Below are 25437 nucleotides of genomic sequence, written 5' to 3'. Positions count from 1 at the left end.
TCCTTGGATATTTTGGGGTTCAGTCCATGTTAAGCTGGGGACTGCAACCTCAGGGCATGGTGGGGGCAAGAGGCTGGAGGCAGAGCACATGGGCTGTGATTCTCACATCATGGAGGCTAGAAGCAAAAGAAGAGGGAGTAAAGGAAGGAGCCACCTTTTCTAGCCATACCCTACCAACCTAGGATACCATCCAGATGAAGCCATTACAATGGAGTTATCCACTGTTGGAATTGAAACCCTCATGATTTAACTATATCAACCCTGAATATTAAAGAGTGAACTCTTGGGCTGGGATGTAGCTCAGTGGCAAAGCGCTTGCCTGGCAAGTGCACCGCCCTGGGTTTGACCCCCAATCCAAAAAGACACACACAAAAAAGACCCCCTTAAAAAAACAAGCTAAAAAGTGAACTCTTTAGAGAACATTTTATAACCAACTATAACATTTTACTCCTGGCACCTAAAGAGCACCTGCCTAGCTCAGAATTCAAAATGCATTTAGTCCTTTCAGAGAGTTTCTACAGTCTTAAAAGTTCCAACATTGTTGAAAAGTCCCCCAAATCCAAAGTCTTCTCAGAGACTCAAAGTGAACTCTTGTGAGCCCTTGTAAAAGACAATGAAGATAAAAAAAAAAACAAGTTATATTATCCAATATACAATGGCAAAGAGTAAATATTTGCATTCCCAAACAGATGGATCAGGGCCATAGAAAGGTTGGGACCAAAAGAGTAATAAAATCCATTAGGGCAAGTCTTTAATCTTATGACTCCATTTCTGCCATTCTGGGCACATGGTGGTAAGAGGTGATCTCCAAGGAGTCTTGACAGCCCTGTCTCTGTGGCCTGGCTGTGCAAAGGACAGTTTACTGCTGCTTCCAGCTGGGCTCCATGGCTCAAAACAAGCCGGGCGTGGTGGCGCACGCTTGTAATCCCCGCGCTTAGGAGGCAGAGACAGGAGGATCGCGCAGGTTTGAAGCCAGCCATGCGCGCTGGCTTAGGAGAACCTGTTTCCAAATAAAAATGTAAAAATAGGCCTGGGAGTGTAGCCTGAAGGTAGAAGGGCTTCCAGGAACCCCAGTACCACCAAAAACAAAACAAAACAAAACAAAACAAAAAACAAGCAGCTTTTCCTCATGGTCATCCATGTTTCTGGCGTTTATAAATCTCAGGATTTACCTGCAATCTTGGCTTTACTCTCAAAGCTTCACAAATTGCCCCATTTGAATCTGCTTACAGGTATTTCAACTCTGACACACAGGCCTTCCTTTGAAATTTGGTGGGAAAGTCCCCATAGTCCCCCTTTTCTAGCAAAGCCAGCTTTACGTGGGCTCTGAGATAGACTGCCAGCAGAAAATTTAGTCACACCCTTTTTTTGTGGTACTGAGGTTCCTGGAAGCCCTTCTAACTCTGGGCTACACTCCCAGACCTATTTTATATTTTTATTTGGAAACAGGGTCTCTTAAGCCAGCGTGGCTGGCTTCGAACCTGCGTGATCCTCTTGTCTCTGCCTCCCAAGCGGGGGGATTACAAGCGTGCGCCACCACGCCTGGCTAGTCACACCCTCTTTAAACATTGCTGCTGGGCTCACCTCTATCTTGACCACAGCAGAGTCTATCACCATCATGGGTGGTGCTTGGGCTGCCTTAACCTTGACCAAGGCAGAACCAGTCCCCATGATAGGTGGTGTTGGGCTTTTATTTGTTCCTAATCAAAGCATTTGACTTCCCTTCAGACATCTAAGTTGCTTTCACAGCACTATTTCTCCGGTACGAGGTTTACATATGTCTTTCCAGCCAAACAACATCTATAAAGTCTCTTTGCCTTACTTTCAACTCCCAAAATTCAGTGTACAATTTGCTGAACATGAACATCAACATGCATAATGGAGTTTGGATATTTTGCTGTTTTAATATTTCCTTGGCTAGTTTTTTCAGCCCATCTTTAAATTCATCCTCACACAAAGTTTTGGGACATGGGCAAAATTCAGGTAAGTTTTTGGACAAAGTGTAACAAATCTGGCCTCTAATCCACTCTCCTATGAAGTCCTCTTTGGTTTACAAAATCTCCTGAGCACAGCATCTACCATCTGCCTTTCTAGTCACAGTCTGACTCTTCCAATTTCCTCTCACAGACCAGTTCCAAAGGGTCACAATCCACATGGTCAGACTTAGATATAGCAGCAACCCTACTTCCCTGGTACCAAATTCTGTTCCTGTCAGCATTCTCACATCGATGATATAAAATACTTGACCACATAACTTAGAGGAAAGAAGATTTACTAGCTCAGTTTTCTTTGGAGATATTGGAGTTCTGTCCATGTGAGGCCAGGAACTGCAGATCTCAGGGGATGGTGGGGCAAGTGTTGAGAAGCAGAACATATGGGCTGTGCCCCTCACATCATGGAGGCTGAAGGCAAGAAAGAGGAAGTGCGGGGAGAAGGAACCAAATGTAATCCTCAAGGCTGACCACTCAGGGATCCGACCCCTCCAACCACACCCTTTACCTGCCCAGGCTACCACCCAGATAAATCCCTTACAATGGGCTATCCACTGGAATTATAACCCTCATGACTCAACTATATCAGAACTGAATATTGACAAATGAGCTCTTTAGGGGACATGTTATAATCGATTGTAACAATACTTAAGAAGATTTGAGTCAAATTAAGGCATATAATGGTATTTCTGGCAGCTCCTAACTGACTGCTCTGCAGAAAGTTGGGAGATAAAAGGATGAGCTCAAGGGTTTAAGTTCCTATTCTAGCCTCACATAAATGATGTAAAAGATTCTATTGGATATGAATGAAACTCTTAGCTCTTGAAGATACAGGGCTGAGATTTTTTAGAACAAAACTCAGAATCTCATTCTGCAAATGTTTTATGTACTAAATGAATTCATGACCATTCAGGATATCTTCTGTTAAAGTTAAGGCATTGATTAAGAGGCCATGGTGTCCTAAGAATTAGAATGAAGACATGTGTATATCATAATGAAGCAGGGGACTTTGAACTTCTGAATTTTGCCAAGTCTTCTTCACAAGTAGATGTTGCCCTCTCACCCTTGCTTGGAAAGACTATCCTTCCTTTCCATGAGAAACCCATAATGACACTGTTGATTTTCTCAGGATCTACACTAAGCATCCCACATTGCTTTTAGAGATAGTTTTCTACTGATGCTGAAAGCAATTATTGCAAATGTGGTGTCTTAAATTGTAAAGACATTTAATCTTATAGTTCTGAAAGTTAGGAGTCTTACATATATCTCTTTGACCAGTAAGGTGTTGGCAGGGCTGGGTTCCTTTCTGGAGGCTTAGGAGGGGAATCTTTCCTTACATTTTTAAGTCTCTTGTGACCATCCACATTCATTGACTTAAGAACCCTTTCTTCTAACTTCTAAGCCAGAAAGAATAGACTGAGTCTTTCTCCTTTTGTCCTCTCTGTGTGTTTTTGACTGTAGTTGGGAGGGATTCTCCACTTGTACAAACTTGTGTGATTAGATTGGGTCCTTAACCTTGGTTACATTTGCAAAGTCCTTTCCCTATAAGCAAGTACTTATAGGTCCCAGGTTTCATAATGTGAGCATTTTTGGAGGGGCTTTCATTATTCTGTCTATCAAATCCCTGTGAAGGTGGGGATCTAAACCTCTAGGTCGAGTATCTGAGCTTATGTATTCTTTCCAGAAGAATAAGGCTAATATTTTCTCACTTGGTTGTATTTTAATAAAAATTACATTGAAAAATATGCATAAATAAATATCCAAACAAATTACTAAAAGTATGTTTTCAACATTTAAATAAAAATATCTTCATCATAAAGAACCCCCTTCATGATCCTCCCAATCAATATCACCTTAGATCAGTTTTGCCAGTGTTTGAAATTTGCATGAAGCTGGGCATGGTGGCACGTACTTGTAATCCCAGCATTTGGGAGGCTGACGGGAGGATCACAGTTCACAGACAGCCTCGGCTACAACTTAGTGAGGCCCTTTCCAACTCAGTGAGACCATTCAAAAAAAAGGAACAAAAAATAGGGCTGAGGGTGTAGCCTGGAAATAAAATGACCCTAGGTTCCATTCCTAGTACCACACAAAAAAATAAATTTGCATGAATAGAATCATACAGCATATATTATTTAATTCTATTTTCATTCAACATTATCAGCATGAAATTAATATTAATACATGTATTTTGTTTTTATTGTTGTATAGTTTTTTGTTGTACAAATATGATAGAATTTTAAGTTTTAGCCATTGTGGGACATGTATTTTTTTTTTTTTTTAAATTAAATGGAAGGCCGGGCGTGGTGTGCCACACTTGTAATCCCTGCGCTGGGGAGGCGGAGACAGGAGGATCACACAGGTTCTAAGCCAGCTGGTGCTGGCTTAAGAGACCCTGTTTCCAAATAAAAAGTATATAAAAATAAATAGGTCTGGGAGTGTAGCCCAGAGGTAGAAGGGTTTCCAGGAACCCCAGTACCACCAAAAAAAAAAAAAAAAAGAAAAAAGAAAAAAGAAAAAAAATTAAATGGAAGAATTAAAAACTACTACTACTACTACTACTACTACTACTGATAGTAATAGAGTTTAAAATTAAATAGAAGAATTAAAAAGCATAAAATTGCTCTTACCAGAGAAAATTTTAGGCCTTCAGTGTGGCATTGACTAGAGCAAAATGGTCTAGGTTTAAAATTAAAGTTATAATAGGTAATATAGAAACTTTAATACTTTTAAAATGTGAGCTTGAATAACTTAAGTAACATTATTGTAAAGTAGAATTAATCTCTTCCCTATTTCTCACAATTGTGAAAATAAAATGTGATTCGGTTTGTAATCATTTCAACCATTCAGAAAGAAGTAAATTGTGCTGAGATACTTTATCCGCTGAAGACACCACATATTAACATTAAGAATCTCCTAAGGCCCACTCGCTTCATACCCATTTGTGGCAGTAATTGAAGATATTCTTTAAGTCAAAGATGACATCCAGTAATATGATAGTATCTTCAGATGCAATCCGAGGATAACAAAAGAGACAACTGAGACTAAGGGAGTATATAGTGTGTAGTAGGAGCTACATGTACAACATAGCTAGCTTATACATAGTCTCTTTTACTATGAAGTGACTTTTGGCATTTTATAGCTTTTTCACAAGGAAAGTGGAAAGCTGATGAGAAAAATTAGTGGTTGAGACTATGGGATTGATTTTTGTTTGAGTTCATCTTTTCCTAGGTACTAATAATCCTTTATTGTTTTTCTATTTTTAATGGGAATTGATGCCATCTTACTACACTGGATCTTAATATTCTTTGCAGATTACTTTCCAATTCTGTCAGTGTTATTAGTCTGAAGCCCAAATCTTTATCATTTTATTTTGATGAAGGTAAGATTCTTCTATGAGGGTCTGCATAATTAATGGCACTATGCTTTCTAACAAGGAGTCACATTCTTTCTCCGGTTTCTTGTTTTATGTTGGCTTTCTCACTTTGGTAATTGCACAGTCTATGTATTTTATGATTTTCAGCAAGAACAATAACTTTTTGCCTAGGAACCAACTTATAATTGATTTATCTCACATTGTGGAGAAAAATGGATATCATAAAACTTTCTGTGAAAAATCATTAAACATTTCTCAGCTCAGAGTATGTTTGTCTTTGACTATTTCATCTCTAGTATTGTCTAGCCTTCAAGAATAATTTGTAAACTTTAAAGTACTATATAAATGTTAATTTGAAATGTTGTTAATCTAACTCAAAAGACACATTTCTTTTTCTCTTGCTGCTTGCAATTATGATCCTTTTCCAAAACCAAGAGAAAAAGTTGTAGTGATGAATCCTAGGTAGAAAAAGAAGAATGTTTTTTGTTGTTGTCATTTATTTCTATTATTTTAGTTTATTTTTTGTGGTATTAGAGATTAAACTCAGGGGCATTATACCTCTGAGCTATGCTCCTAGCCATTTTTATTTCATTATTTGTAAACAGAGTCTCACTAAGTTACAGACAGCCTCAGTAAGTTGTTTAGTCTGGCTTTGAACCTGCGATCCTTTTGTCTCAACCTTTTAAGTACTGAGATTACAAGTGTGTGCCATTATGCCTGGTTTCTATTATTTTCAGATTTTTCTAGATGAGTGCCATAAAATAAATTCAACCTCCAAAGTCTCTTGCTTTCCTTGCAGCTGCTGATTCCATGAATCTTTAAAATACAGAGGCCTGAATTGTGAGGCTCCTAATCTTGTTCTTGGTTTTTAGCTTATCCTTGGTGAAGCATCCTTAATTGTACAAGTCAGGCCATAGGTTCCAAGAGCTCCGGACATTAAAGCTTAATTTGATCTTAATATGTAAAATTTTCTCCCCTCCCCCCATCATACCTAAAAAAACTCACTCTTAGGGTCTGCTCTAATTAGTTTTACTTCAAAGAACCTAACATGGGACCATCAAAGTAACAAGTCTCAAATGTACAACTTGACATCTCATTAACACTTGCTTTACAGCATATGGTGCTTGGGCGATCTGAGTTAATGTCAGCACCAGCGAGGTGGTGTAGGTGTATAGAGAAAGTCAAATTTCCCTGGCATTTGACATACTATGTTTAGGAAAATATTGGTTATATTTTCTGAGCATGGTAGATCATTATGAGTTTAATAGAATCACTAGGTACAGCAATTTAGATGAATTAGTTTATAAATGACCCTAAAATTCAAATTAAACACGTGTGACATTGATATGATAGAGCACAGTGTAATTGATCATGTTTTTGGCATATTTATTATAAAGGTAACTGGTCTAACCAACTTTATTACTCACAGATAGACACATGCAATATTTATAGTTAAAATTATTTTTCTATAGTCTACAAAAAACTCAAGTTCTTGCTTCATGCTTTATATTTGGATATTTTGAGAAATCGCCAGTTACAAATTTAAAGTTTACTGAGCAGACTGTAGATTTAGCTTGAGATATGCCTTGTTTAATAGAATAAAGTAGAAAAATGAGAAATCTTTATACTCCTGGTTTTCAAAATAGTCCTACATTAGTTAAAATTATACAAGTTAAATCTAAATATTTAAGTGATTTTACTTTAGTTATTCATAAATGCTTTTCAATTAGTCTGCATGATAAGTACTCTGGACTTTGTAGCCTGAGGTGACCATATGGTAGAATTTTAAAATGTGGAGCTAAGAGAAACCCAGAGGTCATTTAATTCAACATCTTAACTTTATAGAGGTGAAAATAGAGCCTCAGAGCTATGGCTTATATTTTTAAGCATAAGTTTCTTTCTTTCGTTTTTTTTTTTTATGAAGGAGCTTTAGACAGACAAATGAGTCTATGACAAATAGGTTTAGACAACTGATTTTCTTATGACATTGTGTTTAGCATTCTAAACAAATGAAAATATAACCCATGGGAAGAGTTATGATACAGAGTACAGTAGGGGCTTGATGTCATAAGTCATAAAATGACATTGCTGTAGGTAGTGATTTCTAATTCCCAGAGGAGAAAGTGTCATTTCCTAAGTAACTATAATTGGTTTTCAAAAACGAGACCTAGGCTGTCAAAGTATATATTCTTTTCAGCAGTGGCTGCTACAATGGATAAGCATTATGCACCCCATCCTCATGCATTCTCCTTCTTCCATTGCACTGCCTTGCCTGCTTAACGCTCTTACTTCTTCTCATAAGCTTTTGAGTACTATAGTTTTGCTCTTAGATATTTTTTGATCGAGCACTGTTTCCATAAGAATATGTGATGGAATTTCAATATAGCCTTGAAAAGTAACATTAGTTCCAGTGATACTTACTTTGCTCAGAATGTTGCTTTATTATTATTATTTTCTGATCAGCAATTATTCCTATGGGTCGGTTAGGATCTGGGGAACAGTAGTAGGTATCACATGGTGATCTGAATTCTTTAAGGTTTATTCATGTAGTGTTTGATAATATAAAAACAAAATGGAAGATTTCAGAATGTATAAAAGCTCTAGCTCTCATATGAGTGATGCAGAAGGTAAAAATATGAGTAAGAATATATTTTGTTTTAAAATTCCTTTAAATTTGAAATTACTTTCTATTTTCCTAATTTTATGAACAGTACATTTTCATTTTGGAAAAGCTTTGGAAAGTATAGAACATATGATTGAATATATCTTATGTAACTATCAATATCAAGAAAAAATATTACTTAATGATTTCACTTGAATATGATAAAAACTTAGGTGTGGAATTGTTGCATTCATTTCTTCCTTAACTATTTCAAATATTTGACATCATCTGACATTTGGGTTTAGCTTAGAGTTATTTCTTTCAAATGATTCATTTATTAGATATGATTTTGATGTTTATTTTTTGGATTAAGAAAATTAATAATTATATTTTAATTACAGAGCTAATAATATTTAAAACCACAGAATACTTGGTTGTATCATTAAATTACTATCAATTTTTTCATACTAAAATTTTTATATCATGAATTCTCTAGTCAGGCTCATCTTTTTGCTGGAATATGTCTGAGCAATTTTTTGGAAAAGCATTTGGGGTTACATTCCCTGAGTTCAAGCTTGTCTAAGAGAACTTTCAGTTAGTTTTGAACATGTAAGACAAATTGATTGGACATGAAGTTTTTATTTCAGAACCGTTTCCTCCTTAAACTATTGTTTCTTGCTATTTTGTGCTGTTGAAGAAAAGTCTTACTCCAATCTGATTCCTATTTTGTCCTCTTTTGGATAACATTTTCTTTCTTTTATTTACTATAGTAATTGTAAGCTTTTTTTGGGGGGGATATAAAGTACTGAACCCAGGGTTCAACCTCTGAGCTAGAGCCCCAGCCCTAATGTATGTTTTAGCCTGAAACAGAGTCTTACTGAGTTGCTGATGCTGGCCTCAAACCTGTGATCATTTTGTCTCAGCCTCCCAAGCACTGAGATTACAGGCATGCGCCACAATGACCAGCTAATTATAGATCTTTTAAAATGCAAAAATTACAAGATTAAAAAACTTGTTCCTGCCCAGTACATATCTAGGATTTGATTTCTTACAAAAACTTAGGGAACTCTTTTGTGTGTGTGTGGTTCTGGGGTTCCTGGAAGCCCTTCTACCTCCAGGCTACACTCCCAGACCTATTTTATATTTTTATTTGGAAACAGGGTCTATTGAAGCCAGCGTGGCTGGCTTTGAACCTGCATGATCCTCCTGTCTCTGCCTCCCAAGTGCAGGGATTACAAGCGTGCGCCACCATGCCTGGCTAGGGAACTCTTTTTATTTGACGAACCCTATCCTATTTTATTGTAGAACTCATTCCATTATCATTTAACTGTCACTCAGTCTTGATAATGATCATTTGTTTCCAGAAATCATGGATGTCCTCCAGAGCTCTTTTCTTTTATCCTGTTCATTTACTTATTAAATAATATTGAGTTTTGGGAAAATTTCAAGGATTTATCATATAATTTTTTATTGCATTAATGTGTATGTTAATTTTGTAGTTAGCTTTCTATTTACATATCATTTTCTTTAATCTGGTACTGGGAATTGAACCCAGACATTCTACCTTCAAACTATACCTCCATATACATATATATATATATATATATATATAATTATATATGTAATTTTTTGGAAACAGAGTCTTTTTAAGTGTCTAAGACTGGCGTTGAACCTGCTATCCTTCTGTCTCTGCCTCCTAAGTACTAAGTAGAAGTGGTATAGTATAAATAGTATAGTACTAGTGTGCGTAGTGTGGGTAGTTTAACTTGTTTAATATCACATCCCTAGCTCCTAGTAAAATCCTCAGTACCTAGAAGATACTTGAATGAATGAAGCAAGCCCATGACACACACTTTGACAGGAAAGTACATGGATTATGCTTAGAGTGTAGAATGGTGTAGTTGGTTATCAGGTCTCATGAGAAAGCATCTCAAAAAACAATTCCATAGCCAAACATAGTGGCACACGCATGTAATCCCAGCATTTGGGAGGCTGAGACAAGAGGATCCTGGTTTCCAGACAGCCTCAGCTACTTAGTGAGGCCCTTTGCAACACATGAGACTGTTTCAAAATAAAGAAATATATATATATATATATATATATATATATATATATATATATATATGTATTATATAGCTTGGAGGTAGAATGCCCCTGAGTTCCATCCCCCATACCACACACACACACACAAAACACAAAACCAACAACCACCCCAACAATTCCAACAATTGCAAATCCAATGGTTATTTATCTACTCTTTAAGGGTTAATGCTAGAGAAGTAAAGAGTTCATAACTTAGAGCCTCATACCTCTCTCATATCCTTCGGAGGCCTCATAACTCTTAGAGAACAAACTTGTATGGAATTTAGTCAGTAGTGATTTAAAATATATATGTGTCTGTATGTAATAACATTAAATATATAAATCAATATTTTATATCAGAGAAGCATATGAGATTAAAGAACTGATGGTCCTTCATTGTCAACATCCAATATTTACTGGTTCCATCACAGTAGGGAATAGTTGAGACTCTGATAATTGTTTTGTAATCTGGAAATGAATATAAACATGATTGACATATGGTACTGATTTGATGATTCCTTACTCCATAAGCCTAGTAAAAGAATAAAGTAGCCAGGCATGGTGGTGCACACTTGTAATCTCAGCACTTGGGACCCTGAGACATGAGGATCATGGTTCGAGGCCGGCCTCAGCTACTACTTAGTGAGGCTCTTTGTAACTCAGCGTGACTCTGTTTCAAAATAAAGAAAAAAAAATGGAGATGGTAGTGTAGCTTGGAGGTAGAATGCCCCTGGGTTCCGTCTCTAGTACTGCAAAAAAGTATAAAGTATATTATTTTTTCATATTAATTTTGTAAGAAATTAATATTTGAAAATAATTGGTGACATTAATATCACAAAATTAGAAAGACAACTTTCAGTTGAATCTTAAATTTGACTTGTGCTTTTATGATTAGTGGAAGGGATAATCTACACATCCCTTAGTTGTGGTATATAAACTGTATTTGAAGCTTTGCAATCACTAAATATTTATTGGTGAAGTTATAGTCTGTTCACGTGGTGCTTCATTTGATCTTGACAATGGAAATAAGAGGTAATCTTTGCTATAACTTTATGGTTTGCAATGCTCATTCACACACACACTTAAACCTTTGATGGCAGCTGGTAATGTTTTCTAATTATTATGCATCATTGGGAAGGGTGAGCCTGAAGGCCAGAAGCAGTTAACAGGTATTAATTATAGCCATTGACTTTCCTCTGAACTTTAATTGACATTCCCACAGGTTAAAATCCGTAAATTGTCTACAAGTTTGATTCCTTCAGATTCTTTTCTATTGTTTCATCTTTTAAATATACCATTGTTTATTTTTTATATTTTGTGATTCAATGTACAATATCTCCTACTATAAATGATTTATTAAGGCTGCTAAGATTTCCTTCTTTTCTAAGGAATATATAGTAATTTGTGTTTGAAACAAATAAAAAATTCTACAAAATGATTATTGAAATGGAAAAGAGTTAAGAAAGACTATTTCCATATAACTCAGTCTCACAAATATATTATTCTTGTCTAACATTTTATTTTGGAAAGTATGAAATATATGAATCACAGTGAGTTAAAAATTGAAAATCAAAGATCTTTGTAGGACTTTATGAAGGCACCAAACACAGAGGCTCTTAATCTTTCCCATCTTATAGAATCCAGGAAATTGGGTCTCATCATTATGAGAATAAGAGTTCTCCCCACAAATATGAGTGATATTTATATTTCATATTTAATTATATTTATAACTTATGATAAAATAATGTGAAGTTGGGAGCAGCATTATCTAAGGGGTAGATTTTATTGCTATTATTGAGGTCAAATAGATAAAAATGGTTGTACTATTTGTTTTTTTATGTTTTACTGCATTTTATTTTGCTTTCAGTTTGTTTTAGGTTAGGGGTTAGTTTTATTTGTTGTACAATATCAAGAAAAATACTTGCAGCCTTTGAGAAGAATGAATGTAGGGTTTTTAAAATAAATTTTTATTGGTGCATTTTAGTCATCCATCTTAATGGGATAAAAAACTTGTGGAGATATACATGCACACATCACCCAATCAGCCCTTACCCAATCCCTGACCCCTTCCCTCCTCCTACCTCCTACCCATGCTTGGCTTCCTGAGTGACTTTGATATTTTTAAGTACATCATGTGCTTTAAAGAGTTTTCCTCTTCCCCCCTTCCATCCCCTCAGGTAGGTCACCTTAATTGCTCCTCTGTAGGATCCCTTCTTCATCTAGAGTTCCTCCTGTTTCCCATTTCTCCCTGGTTTTTGCACATTAGGAAAAGCATCTGATTTCTTATTTCTTGTGACATTTCATTGTAAATGCCATAATTTTGTTCTCCCTTATGGCTGGGCAAAACTCCATTGTGTACACATCCCATAGCTTTTAGATCTACTCATCTGTCGAAGGACAGTGGCTGGTTCCACAGTTTGGCAATGGTGAACTGTGCAGCTGTGAACATGGTTGCTCATGCATTAGTTTGGTATTTTGTTTTTCATTTTTTTTTGGTAGATACCCAGAGGTGGTATTGCTGGATCATATGGTAAGTTCGTTTTCCTTCTTCTGAGGATTTTCCATATGGTTGTCCTATTTGAAGTAAGACACTAAAGTAAAAGTGCTCAGTATAAGTTTTCTTTCTTCTTCTTCTTTTTTTTTTTTTTTTTTTTGTTTTGGTGGTACTGGAGTTCCTGGAAGCCTTTCTATCTCCGGGCTACACTCCCAGACCTATTTTTACATTTTTATTTGGAAACAGGGTCTCCTAAGCCAGCGCGCACGGCTGGCAAGCGCGGGGATTACGAGCATGCACCACCACGCCCTGTTCAGTATAAATTTTCTAATACATAAATGTAAAACAAAAATATAAGTAAGATATCATAAATAATTTTTGTAGATTAACAGAAAATAAGATAATGATGTAGGAAACAAATCCTATACAAATGTCATGAAAACCCTATATCCTTGCTAGAGTAGGTTTATATCTAAATAATACATGTATATTATCCTTTGATGTTTTCATTCTGTTACTCCTGTGGAACATTGAATCTTGGTCTTAAATCTTTTTAAATTTATTATTTTTTCTCTTTTTGGTGGTACTGGGGTTCGTGGAAACCCTTCTACCTCGGGGCTGCACTCCCAGACCTATTTTATACTTTTTTAAAATTTGGAAACAGGGTCTCTTAAGCCAGAGCGGCTGGCTTCAAACCTGTGCGATCCTCCTTTCTCTGCCTCCCAAGTGTCGGGATTACAAGCGTGCGCCACCGTGCCCCACTTAAATTTATTTATTTATTATGCCGGGCGTGGTGGCGCACGCTTGTAATCCCCGCGCTTGGGAGGCAGAAACAGGAGGATCGCGCAGGTTCGAAGCCAGCCGTGCGCGCTGGCTTAGGAGACCCTGTTTCCAAATAAAAATGTAAAAATAGGTCTGGGAGTGTAGCCCGGAGGTACAAGGGCTTCCAGGAACCCCAGTAACACCAAAAAAAAAAAAAAAAATTATTTATTTATTTTTATTTTTTTATATTTTGGTGGTACTGGGGTTCCTGGAAGCCCTTTTACCTCCGGGCTACACTCCCAGACCTATTTTATATTTTTATTTGGAAACAGGGTCTCTTAAACCAGCACGGCTGGCTTCGAACCTGCGTGATCACCAAAAAAAAAAAATTATTTATTTATTTTTATTTTTTTATATTTTGGTGGTACTGGGGTTCCTGGAAGCCCTTTTACCTCCGGGCTACACTCCCAGACCTATTTTATATTTTTATTTGGAAACAGGGTCTCTTAAACCAGCACGGCTGGCTTCGAACCTGCGTGATCCTCCTGTCTCTGCCTCCCAAGCGCGGGGATTACAAGCTTGCACCACCGTGCCCCACTTAAATTTATTTTTAAAATTCTTTATTGGTGCATTATAGTCATACATCTTAACGGAGTACAAGGCGGTAGAGGCATACATGCACTCATCAGTCATTTAGCCCTTCCCCAATTCCCACCCCATTCTCTCCCCCCTCCCATCTTCTCATGTTTGTCTTAATGATTGACTTTCATATGTTTGTGAATGTACATCATGTACTTTAGGAATCTTGACCTTTACTCACTCTTGACTTTAGGTTTAGTTGTGTGACATTCTTTGGTCAGAAGAAAGAGTGAGAAGTAATAGTGTGTCAGCTCTAAGCCTAGGATATAAGTCAACTTTCAGGATGCTGCAAACATTCCCAGCCCTGATCATCTATTCCAGTAGACCCATAAATCTATGAGAAACCTAACTAAATAAAATATGTTCTATCATCTATCTACTTATCTATCATTTATCCATTTCCTTATATATCAATCATACCTAAAGTCTGATGTGGGTTATAGTTTAAAATATTTGTGAATCTAAATTCCCTATAAGGAAACAAGAGACATACTTACCCAATATTTTTCTGTGGGCTGTGAATAGCAAGACTATTCACACTTGTATGGGTGTGGTGTCACACACTTGTAATCTTAGTACTTGGAAGGTTGGGACAGGAGTATCCTGGTTCGTGGCCAGCCTCAGCTTCTTAGTGAGGCCCTCTGCAACTTGGTAAGACCTTGTTTCAAAATAAGGAATAAAAAAATAGGGCTGAGAGTGTAGCTTGGAGGTAGAATGCTCCTAGGTTCCATTCCCAGTACCACACACTCACACACACACACACACACACACACACACACAGAAAGTAGAGATGGTGCAGTAATCTAAAATATAAGGATACACCTTCTTTTATAAAAATATATTTCATTTCAAAGCAACAAGGGCTAGAGGCAAGCTTTTTAATATTTTAGATAGTTTTCATGTGTTTCATAGTATGGGAAAGAACCTGAATAAGTACATTAGATCTTAGAATTAACTAAGCCAACATTTATTGAGCTCCCACTATGGGTTAGAATGTACCAGAGATTCTGCGTATATTGCGGTCAATGAGAGACACATCCCTGCCCTCCAGCGTGGTGAAATGGACTGATGCTAATTGAAAAATGCACTAAAACATGACTAATTGTGATAAATGACATCCAGGAAAAAATACAGAATGTCATGGGAACTTATAACAAGGGGATCTTGCATAGTATGGAACCAGGCTTTTGCAGTGACCTTTTACATAAATATATTTGAAAGATAAGTGGGAGTTAGAGTAGGGAAGTGGCCTTTGTAGAAGAGCATTGCAAGAAGTTAAGGGACACAAAGAGATCTCTGTACAAGGTCAAGAAGAAGGAAGGCGCATAATATCTTCTGAAAACAAAACAAAAATAACTAATCCAGTGTGGCTAGAGAGGGATGAGTGAGGTAGAGAAACTTGTGATGAGGGAACATTTCATACAGGACCTTGGAGGCCATTGAACAAATGTGAGCTTTGTCTTAAGTCCAGAGGGGAGTTGTTGAGAGATTTAAGCAGATAGTTATTTTCAATATGCATTTTAAAAGATGCCTCTGGAGCAAACACACAGAGAGGGGAAAATGGATGTAGGGAGACACCGACAATGCAAGGTAGCAGCAGTAGCTGCAGCTCAGATGGGAGGTGGAGGTGGCTTAGGCGAACTTGATAGAGGAGTTTTACAAGTTGACCTCAGACTGGAGAACTGAATATTGGAAGATCTTCCATCAACATTGGCTGTATAACAAACATCTATAACAATCTTTCTGGCATACAACAATGATCATTTATTTTACTCTCATATCTGTGGGCAGACTGTCTCTGTTGCGCTGATTCAGTGGCTGGGCAATGTGACTTTCTTATTCTGAATCGTTACACACTTTAATCACACACTGGCTAATTTGCTTTTATTTCATAATATTATTTTTGTCCTATTTGATTAGATTATAACTTCTTGAAAATATGAAAAATTATTATGCTTTAAAAATATTCTCTGAGATTGTTAAATATATGACTCAATAAATGGTAAGCTCTTAATAAGTGTTGGTTTATCTACCAATTTATAAAATAACTAGACTAATTGTTCAAAATTTTGAAGGGGTATGCTGACTTGATTTGTCATTGATTGATTGATTGATGGATGGAGTATTGTATAAGTTTACCCAGTTCTTTATTAAGGAATCATAGTATCAGTCACTGTACTAGGTCCTTGGGATTCAGAAAATTTCAGAACCATATTTTATTTCATTTATTTATTTATTTATTTATTTTGGTGGTACTGGGGTAGAACCCAGGAGCTTTCTACCTCTGGACTATACTCCCAGACCTATTTTATATTTTATTTGGAAACGGGGTCTCACTAAGTTGCTGAGAGCCTCACTCAGTAGCCAGACCTGTGTAATCCTCCTGTCTCAGCCTCCCAAGGAAGGGGATTATAAGCATGCGCCACCATGCCTGACTTCAGAACCATATTTTAATTCTCATAGTACTTAGAATCTAGTAGAGAAGAAAGACTTGCAAAAGAAAAATAATTTGGTGCATTTTCAAGTCTAAACTAACATTGATTACTTATTATTTAATTGTTGTAAAAGTCACATCTAAAATATGTTCTTGTAGCCAGGCATGGTGGCACATGCCTGTAATTCCAGTACTTGGGAGGCTGAGGCAGGAGGATTGCAGGGTTGAGGCCAACCTTAGAAATTTAGTAAGATCCTCAGCAACTTAGGAAGACTCTGTTTCAATAAATAAATAAATAAATAAATAAATAAATAAATAAATAAATAAATAGGGACTGGGCTACTTTGGAGGTAGAATGTCCCTAGGTTCAATTCCCACTGTCTGTCTATCTATCCTCTTGCAAAAAAAAAAAAAAAAAAAAAAAAAAAAAAACTATTAAAGCCTCAGACCAGTAAATCTGAATTATGTAGTTCAAATCATAGTGAACTTTGTTTATATCTTAGATATCCACCTTCTCACTTTAAATTCCAGGTATACAGCTTTAACTTAAACTCCAAATCCTCTTTCTTTTGCCTTCCACACACAAATATGTTCTTTGCCTTTGACCCATTCTTGCAACTTTTGAAGACCAACATTCAGTGAATAGTATTGAAATTAATTGGCTTCTTCACAAGGAGCTCAAAAATCAAAATGCAAGAAGAGAAATAATTTGACAAATTCTATCTAAGCTCCCACAAGTCTCTTAATTCCAGGCATTATATGAACATTGTGAAGATCTTTAGGGCTAATACACACAAAAAAGAGGATTTTAAGAATTCTGATTAGAATTAAAGAAGAAAAGTCTCTCTTGAAGAGATTTTATAATAAAAGAGAAAGATATTTATCATCCTTTCTTTCCTAGTTATTATTTAGTAGTGAGTGCTAATACTGAAATCATATAGAACCTACTTTTGACTACTTTAAGTTCTGATTTTCACAATAAAATAAATAAAAGATTACCCTACATTGATTTTTAAAGGAAAACTGTAAGACTAACATTTTTTTATAATGCCAATGTATAAATCATGTCTACAGAGAAAAAATGCCTAATGCATTAGCTGGCTTGTATATTAGATTATGTTAGAAAATCTCGCCAAGTCCGAGAATGATGATTTTCCCAGCCAAAACAGAGGGAAGCTTTATAGTAATTATTTTTATTATTCATACTTCAAATTCATGTGGTCTCAAATATCCAAGTAACTTAAGCTAAATTAGAACTTTTATCCGTGAAATGAATGCTAAAGTGATTTAAGGTCTAAGTAAAAAACTGGGGTAAATTTTAAAAGGAGTCATTTCCATGGCTAAATTTTTAGTCATTTTTTTTACTCTAGACCAATGTTTTCTTTGTTGTTTAAATACCTTACACTCTTCTTAAAGTAAAAACAAAAATCAATTCCATGTACTTATTGAAATGTAAATGTTTTAACCAAACTTATTGGTCATCCATATTTTATCATGTTGCAATTTATTTGTATGAAATGTCTATCAGGGATAGAAGAGATAAATTGTTTCCTAGGTTAAGCTTATAAAATGAGAAAATTTATATAATTTATATTAGCTTATATTTAAAGGCTGATTTTAAGCTTTTAGGATAAAATTTATGTTCCTTAGCTAATAATTGAACCCAGAGGGTTATTTAAAAAATTGCTGTATAATTTATAAAAAGTATTTCCCCAATGAAGTAATAGTTGCATACATTATTTTATTATGGTTACCAATAGCATTTATAACATTAAACACAGTGGACATTAATTAAAGTAGACATTGATAATCACCTTGAAATCTCCTCTTGTTTGATCCTATACCATAAATACTTAATGATTTCCCTTCTGTCATTTGGCCATTCATTCTCTGCTTCCTTTCCAAGTTTATCTTCTTTTTGGGCATTAGTGTTGAAGTACATAATGTTCTCCTCTTTCCTTATTCCCTCAGTGGCCTTCTCTGTACCTTCTGTTATCTCTATGTAGAGGATGTGTATTTATAGATTGCCAGTACAGACTGTGCCTTCAGGTCCAGGCCTGAGAATCAACTGTATCCATGTTGTCATGTTATGGATGCCTCAAAGGCATCTGGAAAGAAGCATGTCTATTATGAAAACTCACACACTCTTTCTGGAGTTTAGTTAGCTTTCAATTTTAGTGAATGTCATCTTCATCCAACTACTTATGTCAGCTATACAGCAAGGATTCTGTCTTATTTTGCCCACTTCTTCACCTCTGCTTCTATATTCAATCAATGTCTTTTTAAAAATATTCTTCTTTGTGTATTGTAGTCATACATCTTAATGGGGTACAAAATGGTCGAGGCATATAAGCACACATCACTCATTTAGACCTTCCCCAATTCCCACCCCATTTCCTTTCCCTTCCCTCCTTCTCATGTTTGGCTTAGTGATTGACTTTGATATGTTTGTGAATGTACGTCATGAACATTAGGGAATGTCTTTTTTTTTTTTTTTTTTTTTTTGGTGGTACTGGAGTTCCTGGAAGCCCTTCTACCTCCGGACTACACTCCCAGACCTATTTTATATTATTTTATTTGGAAACAGGGTCTCTTAAGCCAGCGCGGCTGACTTCGAACCTGCGCGATCCTCCTGTCTTCACCTCCCTAGTGTGGGGATTACAAGCGTGTGCCACCACGCCCGGCTAGAGAATGTCTTTTGATTTAACTTTCTCAGTAGCTTACAAAGATAGTGCTTTCTCTGCATCTGAAAACTGACTCAAGAAGTCTACCATCTCTTGCTGGAAATAGTATGTACAGATATTTGTATTCATCATTTCTTATGCTTTTACAGTATCTCTCTCCCTTTCTCTCCCCTTCTCTCTCTTTCACACACACACACACACACACACATGAAAAGGATAAATGAGATATTACCATATACATTATGACATGAATTATTGATTTGCTAACAACCTTTATGACTTTTTAGTGTCTATATAGATATACTCATTATTTACTAAGTATTTTGTATTTCGTAGGTCTGACATGACACGATTTATTTCAGTATTTTCTGATTGGCAGGAATTTGATTTCATTTATTGCTCTTAAAAGAATGTGGTAAGCCGGCTGTGGTGGCCCATACTTGTAATCTCAGAATTCTATAGGCCGAGACAGGAGAATTTTGTGATTTTCATCTAGCCTCACCTATTTAGTGAGGTCCTTTGCAACTCAGTGAGACCCTGTTTCAAAATAAAGTACAAAAAATAGGACTGGGTTTGTAGCTCAGAGGTAGAATGCCCCTGGGTTTCATCCTCAGTATCACAAATAAAAAAGAAAAAATAATCTTGCTTGTAATCCTATCATTTGGGAGGCTGAGACAGAAGGATCATGGTTCGCGGCCAGCCTCAGCTACTTAGTGAGGCCCTTTGCAACTCAGCAAGACTGTGTTTTAGAATAAAGAATAAAAAATAGGGCTGGGGATGTAGCACGGAGGTAGAATTCCCCTGGGTTTCATTTCCAGTACTGCAAAAAAAAAAAAAAAAAAAAAGAATGTAATGAACTTCCTTGTATGTGAATGTGAATCTTTGGGAAAATGTCTATTTACTTCTATAGGATAAATGTATAGAAGTATAATAAATATATTTGGCTTATAGGAATGTCAAACTTTGATATGTATTAACAAAAGTGCCCTCCAAAAGTATTGTATGATTTTAAACTCCTACCAATGAGGTATGAAAATGAACATTTCTCACCTTAAATGGACATCATCAAAACTTAAAATTTTATATGACCTGATGAGTAAAAAGAGCAATGTTGTTTTAGTTTCAATTTCCTTGATTACTAGTAAGATTTGGTGTGATGATTAATCTTGGTTGTCAGTGTAACTGGATTGAGAGATGCTTAGGAAAATGAGAAAGTGTACTTGTAGGTGTGTCTGTGAAGGTCTCTCCAGAGAGAGTGGGCATGGGGGTCAACAAAATCAACGTGGGAGGGAAGACCTGGCTTGAATGTGCGTGTATGGGACTGTCCACTAGGCTGGGGCCCTCGTGAAATAAAGAACAGAAGCAGCTTTCAGGTCAGGATTCATCTGAGCAGCCGTGTCTTTTTTTTTTAATTTTTGCTGCTGCCATTTTTCTGTGGACATTAGACCTTATGAATGTACACCCACACCCGCGACTCTCCAGGGAGCTTCTAGGCCTTCAGCCTTTGACTGGGGCTGCATCATTGGTTCCTCTTTTTTGAAGGTTTCCAGCTTCAAGGAATGAGTAGCTACTGGTTTCCAAATTCTTAGCTTGCAGACAATAGGACTATATAGCCTCTGGTTCTGTAAGCCAGTCCAGTAAATCACCTTTGATAATTATGTACAAATTCTAAAAGTCTTGTTCCTCTAGAGAATTCTAAAACAGTTTGGCATAGTTTCATATATATTATGATATAGTTTTCCCTTCTTTTACTTCTTGTAGCTTTTATTCATTTTTACTACTTCTTTGTCCTATTAACATAGGGATTATTTTTTTTTTCAGTACTAGAAATAGAATCCAGGGGCATTCTACCTCTGAGCTATACCTCCAGCCCTATTTATTATTATTTTTTAATAATTTTTTATTGGTGAACTGTAGTCATACATCTTAATGAGATAAAAGACTCGTGAAGACATTCATGTACACATCATCCAATTAGCCTATACCCCATTCCCACTCCATTCCTTCCCCATCCCTTTTTCCCATGCTTGGCTTAGTGATTGACTTTGATATGTTTGTTTAAGTACATCATGTGCTATAAAGAGTTTCCCTCTTCTTCCTTCCCATCCCCTCAGTTAGGTTGCCTTGTTTTCTCCTCTATAGGATCTCCTTCTTCATCTAGAGTTCCCCCTATGACCCATTTCTCCCTAGCTTTAGCATATTAGGGAAAGCATCCAATTTTTTCTTTTTTGTGACCGACTAATCTCACTTAGCATAATGTCCTCCAGTTCCATCCAATTCCTGGTAAATGATGTATTTTTCTTTATGACTGAGTAAATTCCATTGTCTACACATCCCACAGTTTTATAATCCATTCATTTGCTGATGGACATCTTGGCTAGTTCCATAGTTTGACAATGATTGTTTGTGTTATCATTGATGATCTCTTTCAAAAATTTTTTAAAGAATTTTAGGTAGTCTGTTAGTTTGTCATTTCTGTATCTTTCTTTGTTTGTTTATTTTTTGGTGGTACTGGGGATAGAACCCAGGGGCCTTCTACCTCTGGGCTACACTCCCAGACCTATTTTATATTTTTTATTTGGAAACAGGGTCTCTTAAGCCAGCGGTGGCTGGCTTCCAACCTGTGAGATCCTCCTGTCTCAGCCTCCCAAATGCGGGGATTACAAGTGTGCGCCACAACGCCTGGCATCATTTCTAATCTTTTTTTATGAGACCCTTTACCATTCCTCACAATTAAAATACCACCATTCTATCTAATAATTTTGTAATAATTTCATACTTTAATATTTCTGTAATTTATTTTGAGTATGTTATGCAGGATTCTGATCTAATCCTAATTTAAGGAAATGAATACATTTACTTAATAATCTAGTCTTTCTCTGATAATTTGAGTTTCCATATTCTCTCATATAACACACACACACACACACACACACACACACACACACACACACACACACACAGCACATTTGCCTCTTCTAGACTCTTCAGTTTGTTCCAGTGATCTATTTCTGTGCTATTAAACTGCCTCTATTTTCCTACCCTTATACTGTAGTTCGATATTCATGATGGCAGGTTACCCCAATTTTCCCTCTCAAATAACTTTGTATAGTTTCTTTTAAATCCTGATAAGAGCCGGGCGTGGTGGTGCATGCTTGTAATCCCTGCACTTGGGAGGCGGAGACAGGAGGATCGTGCAGGTTCGAAGCCAGCCGGGTTGGCTTAAGAGATCCTGTTTAAAAAAAAAAAAAAGGTCTGGGAGTGTAGCCCGGAGGTAGAAGGGCTTCCAGGAACCCCAGTACCACAAAAAAAAATCTTGATAAGATTTTGGTTATGATCATTTTGAATTTATGATTATCTTCTGGATATTGGTTGTCACTTCATTGTTGAGCACCGTAACTCTTGGTGGTGCAACTATCTTTATATTTGAAATTGCTTATTCACTTGTGTCTGGATGACATTTCTACTTATGTTGCACCAGGTATTAGGGGAGATACAGAGTGTATTATTGGGTTGTCTCCTGGGCATGAGCCTGTCTGTCACATTTCCTTGAGCAGTCTGCCTATTTTCTGCAGTGTTCACCATCCCGGCTTTAACTTGGAAGCAAATACTCTGCCCCCTGTAGTCCCCCAAGACCCATTTGATGCTGTTCTCAGAGCCAAGTGGGATAGACTGAACCCTTTGATTCTGAGTTTTGAGATCTTTCAACCACTTCTTTCTCTGCAACATTTTCACCTACATGTGTTTTTATTTTTTTATCTTATTATATTTATTTATTTTTTTGGTGATACTGGGGTTCCTGGAAGCCCTTCTACTTCCGGGCTACACACCCAGACCTATTTTATATTTTTTATTTATTTGGAAACAATGTCTCTTAAACCAGGGAGGTTGACTACGAACCTGTGTGATCCTCCTGTCTCCGCCTCCCAAGCGTTGGGATTACAAGCGTGCACCACAATACCTGGACCTACATGTGTTTTAAACCATGTTTCACTTTGATTCTTTCTTCTGGTTTTGATTTTCTGATATTTTAATTATTCCATTGGCTTTATTTTATTCAGGAACCCTCCCCCCATTTTTATTTTCTGGTAATGTATTAGGTTGTTAAAATATCTTTCATATTTTTGATAATTTCTAATAGAATTGTATGTAGACTTCTTGTAAGATTTTCAGAAAGTCATTTAAAATGTTTTCTAGAAGAGAGAAATTAGCCAGGCCCTTGTGAGAGTCAGTTTCTGTATTTGTAAAACAAGACCGTAATGCATTCTTTCAGAGGACCATTATAGAGTTTAAATGAAATGTCTGCTTGTCTTAAACTTTTATCTTAAAATGCACTTAGTAAATACCAATACCTTCTCTTTCTTTTAGTCTTAACAAAAATCAATCTTATATTTAAAAAATCCCAATCTAAGGGTTGTGGGAGAAATCCCAATCTAAGGGTTGTGGGAGATTTTTGGTACAAACTAGATATTTCTAAAGCACCTAACAGTATCTGAAACTTCTCATGAAAAATCTGCTACCAGAAACACTATAGGCAGAATACTAGGAAACTAAAATTTAGTAACTGTTCCAGATGGGTCTGGCCCCATGGCTATAATCTAATAGCAGTGAGTAAACTTCATGAGCAAGATGATATCAGGGCATTCCCATGAAAGGCTACTGATGCTGTTTGTACTGTCAAGCTGCTTTTCTGTTGTGTAGCTTCTACAGTCACAGTGCGTTACTTCGAATGACATCTTGGCGAAGGTAGGTCTCAGAGCAGCGGTTAGAACATCATCACAGACGAGGTCTCAGAACGTCAGCATCACCTCAAAGTGACAGTATCACAGTAGCGGCAGCAGTGGCAGCAATGTTTAAAACACCAGTGGTAATGGTTGATTGTTCTAATGAAATTTAGTTTTCTGAAATGATCATTTGTCTGATTTGTAATCATAATCAACTTATTCTATGAGCTTTTCAAAATGTAAAATTTCACAACAAAATGAACTTTTTTTGGCTAATTTATCATTAAAACACACTCAGATCTCAATACATGTATTAAGTAGATGCTCCCAGCAGATATTAATAGGGCCATTAACAATGAGAACTAGAGAAAGTGAATGGTGATCTCTGAGTAATGGTGGAGTAAGTCAGAGAAAGGCCTGGATTTATGATAGATTTTCAGGCTCCTAGACTAGCATTTTCCCCTCTGGTTTGTAAGGTCCCCTCACCCTTGATATACATGAAGGTCATTTTACCAAATGCTAAATATTCCACATTCTTGCTTAGCAGATTTGGCATTCGATTCAACACAAAAATAAATAAAACAAACAAAAAAGTAGTACTGTATGTGTTTAGAAGTGTATGCAGTGAATTTGAAATTTCAAGGACAACTTGGAGGTACAAATGACTCATGAAACAGGAATGTTAGCCAGCCCTGATGTAATATTTTCTGTGAAGGGCTTTTCACTTACAAAGGTCTCAGTATTTAACAAAGTCAACTATCCTAAGGCATTCATTTCATCCTCCAGACTAATGATGTGCAAATCGGATTGGATGGATCTGAGAAGCCATTTAACATACAGCAAGTGTTTATAGCAACTGAGCTAAGCGGATAAAAAGGACCCTGTTCTTTTGAAACTCCAGGGGTAGGCTCTAAGTAGGCGGCCACAGGGATCCAGCTAAGCTGGCTCTGTCCAGGACTCCAGGCTTCAGGGACCTGACCATGGGCCAACTATATTTGCTAACCACACATTAAAAGTTATGAAATGTTTACTTTTGGCTTTTTTGGCTAGGGAAAGTTAAAGATCATATCTGTAACCAAATACACTTATGAACCCTGTATATTTCAGGCCTTCTCTGTAACCTAAGTCCATGCAAACAAACTCAGATTTATTTTTTTTATAAGTGAGCAGAGATTATCATTTATCAGGTAGCTACCTAAGTGCCAATTTATAGGCAGCTCGTTAACATCAGAATTATTATGAGTTTTAAGCTCTTGCGAGAGTTAATGTAGTGAGGACCGTCTGTCTTTCTCTTGGAGACCTTGCTTTCTCTTGGAGGTCTTGCTTGCTTCTGTTTAAACAATCCTTTACTTTCAGAAAACAGTTTGCTAATACTTTATGAGAATAAGAAGTTGTTTGATTTTAAAGTTGTGTTAGAGAACCCACTCTGTTGCAACCTATCTCACATTTCTGTGATATGGAATACAAGGAACCCGTACAGAATTAGAATTTATTAATATAGTCCATATGGATTTATGCACGTGAGATAACACTTTCTTTCTACGTATATTTAACACTTTATCATTTCATGGTTTTGGTTTTGTTTTGTATTCTACCACTAAAACCAGACTAATATGGAATATGTAAATGATAAAATCTTAATGGCTTGA

General features: G+C 36.5%; 1 protein-coding gene across 1 annotated transcript in view; it reads left to right on the top strand.

Annotated features, from left to right (window-relative positions):
• Positions 1 to 1968: 1968 nt before the first annotated feature.
• Positions 1969 to 25437, top strand: part of DMRTA1 (DMRT like family A1) — a gene marked incomplete at both ends in the record, with an annotated part of 105493 nt that continues 82024 nt past the window's right edge. Inside the window, one exon of the mRNA XM_080708957.1 lies at positions 1969 to 1983. Coding sequence (XP_080565083.1) covers positions 1969 to 1983 — 15 coding nt within the window. The remainder of the gene's footprint in view (positions 1984 to 25437) is intronic.

Source organism: Muscardinus avellanarius (assembly GCF_963383645.1).
Source record: "Muscardinus avellanarius genome assembly, chromosome: 13".
In the NCBI taxonomy this organism is placed as follows: Eukaryota; Metazoa; Chordata; class Mammalia; order Rodentia; family Gliridae; genus Muscardinus; species Muscardinus avellanarius.
This window is presented reverse-complemented; position numbering and strand designations above follow the sequence as displayed.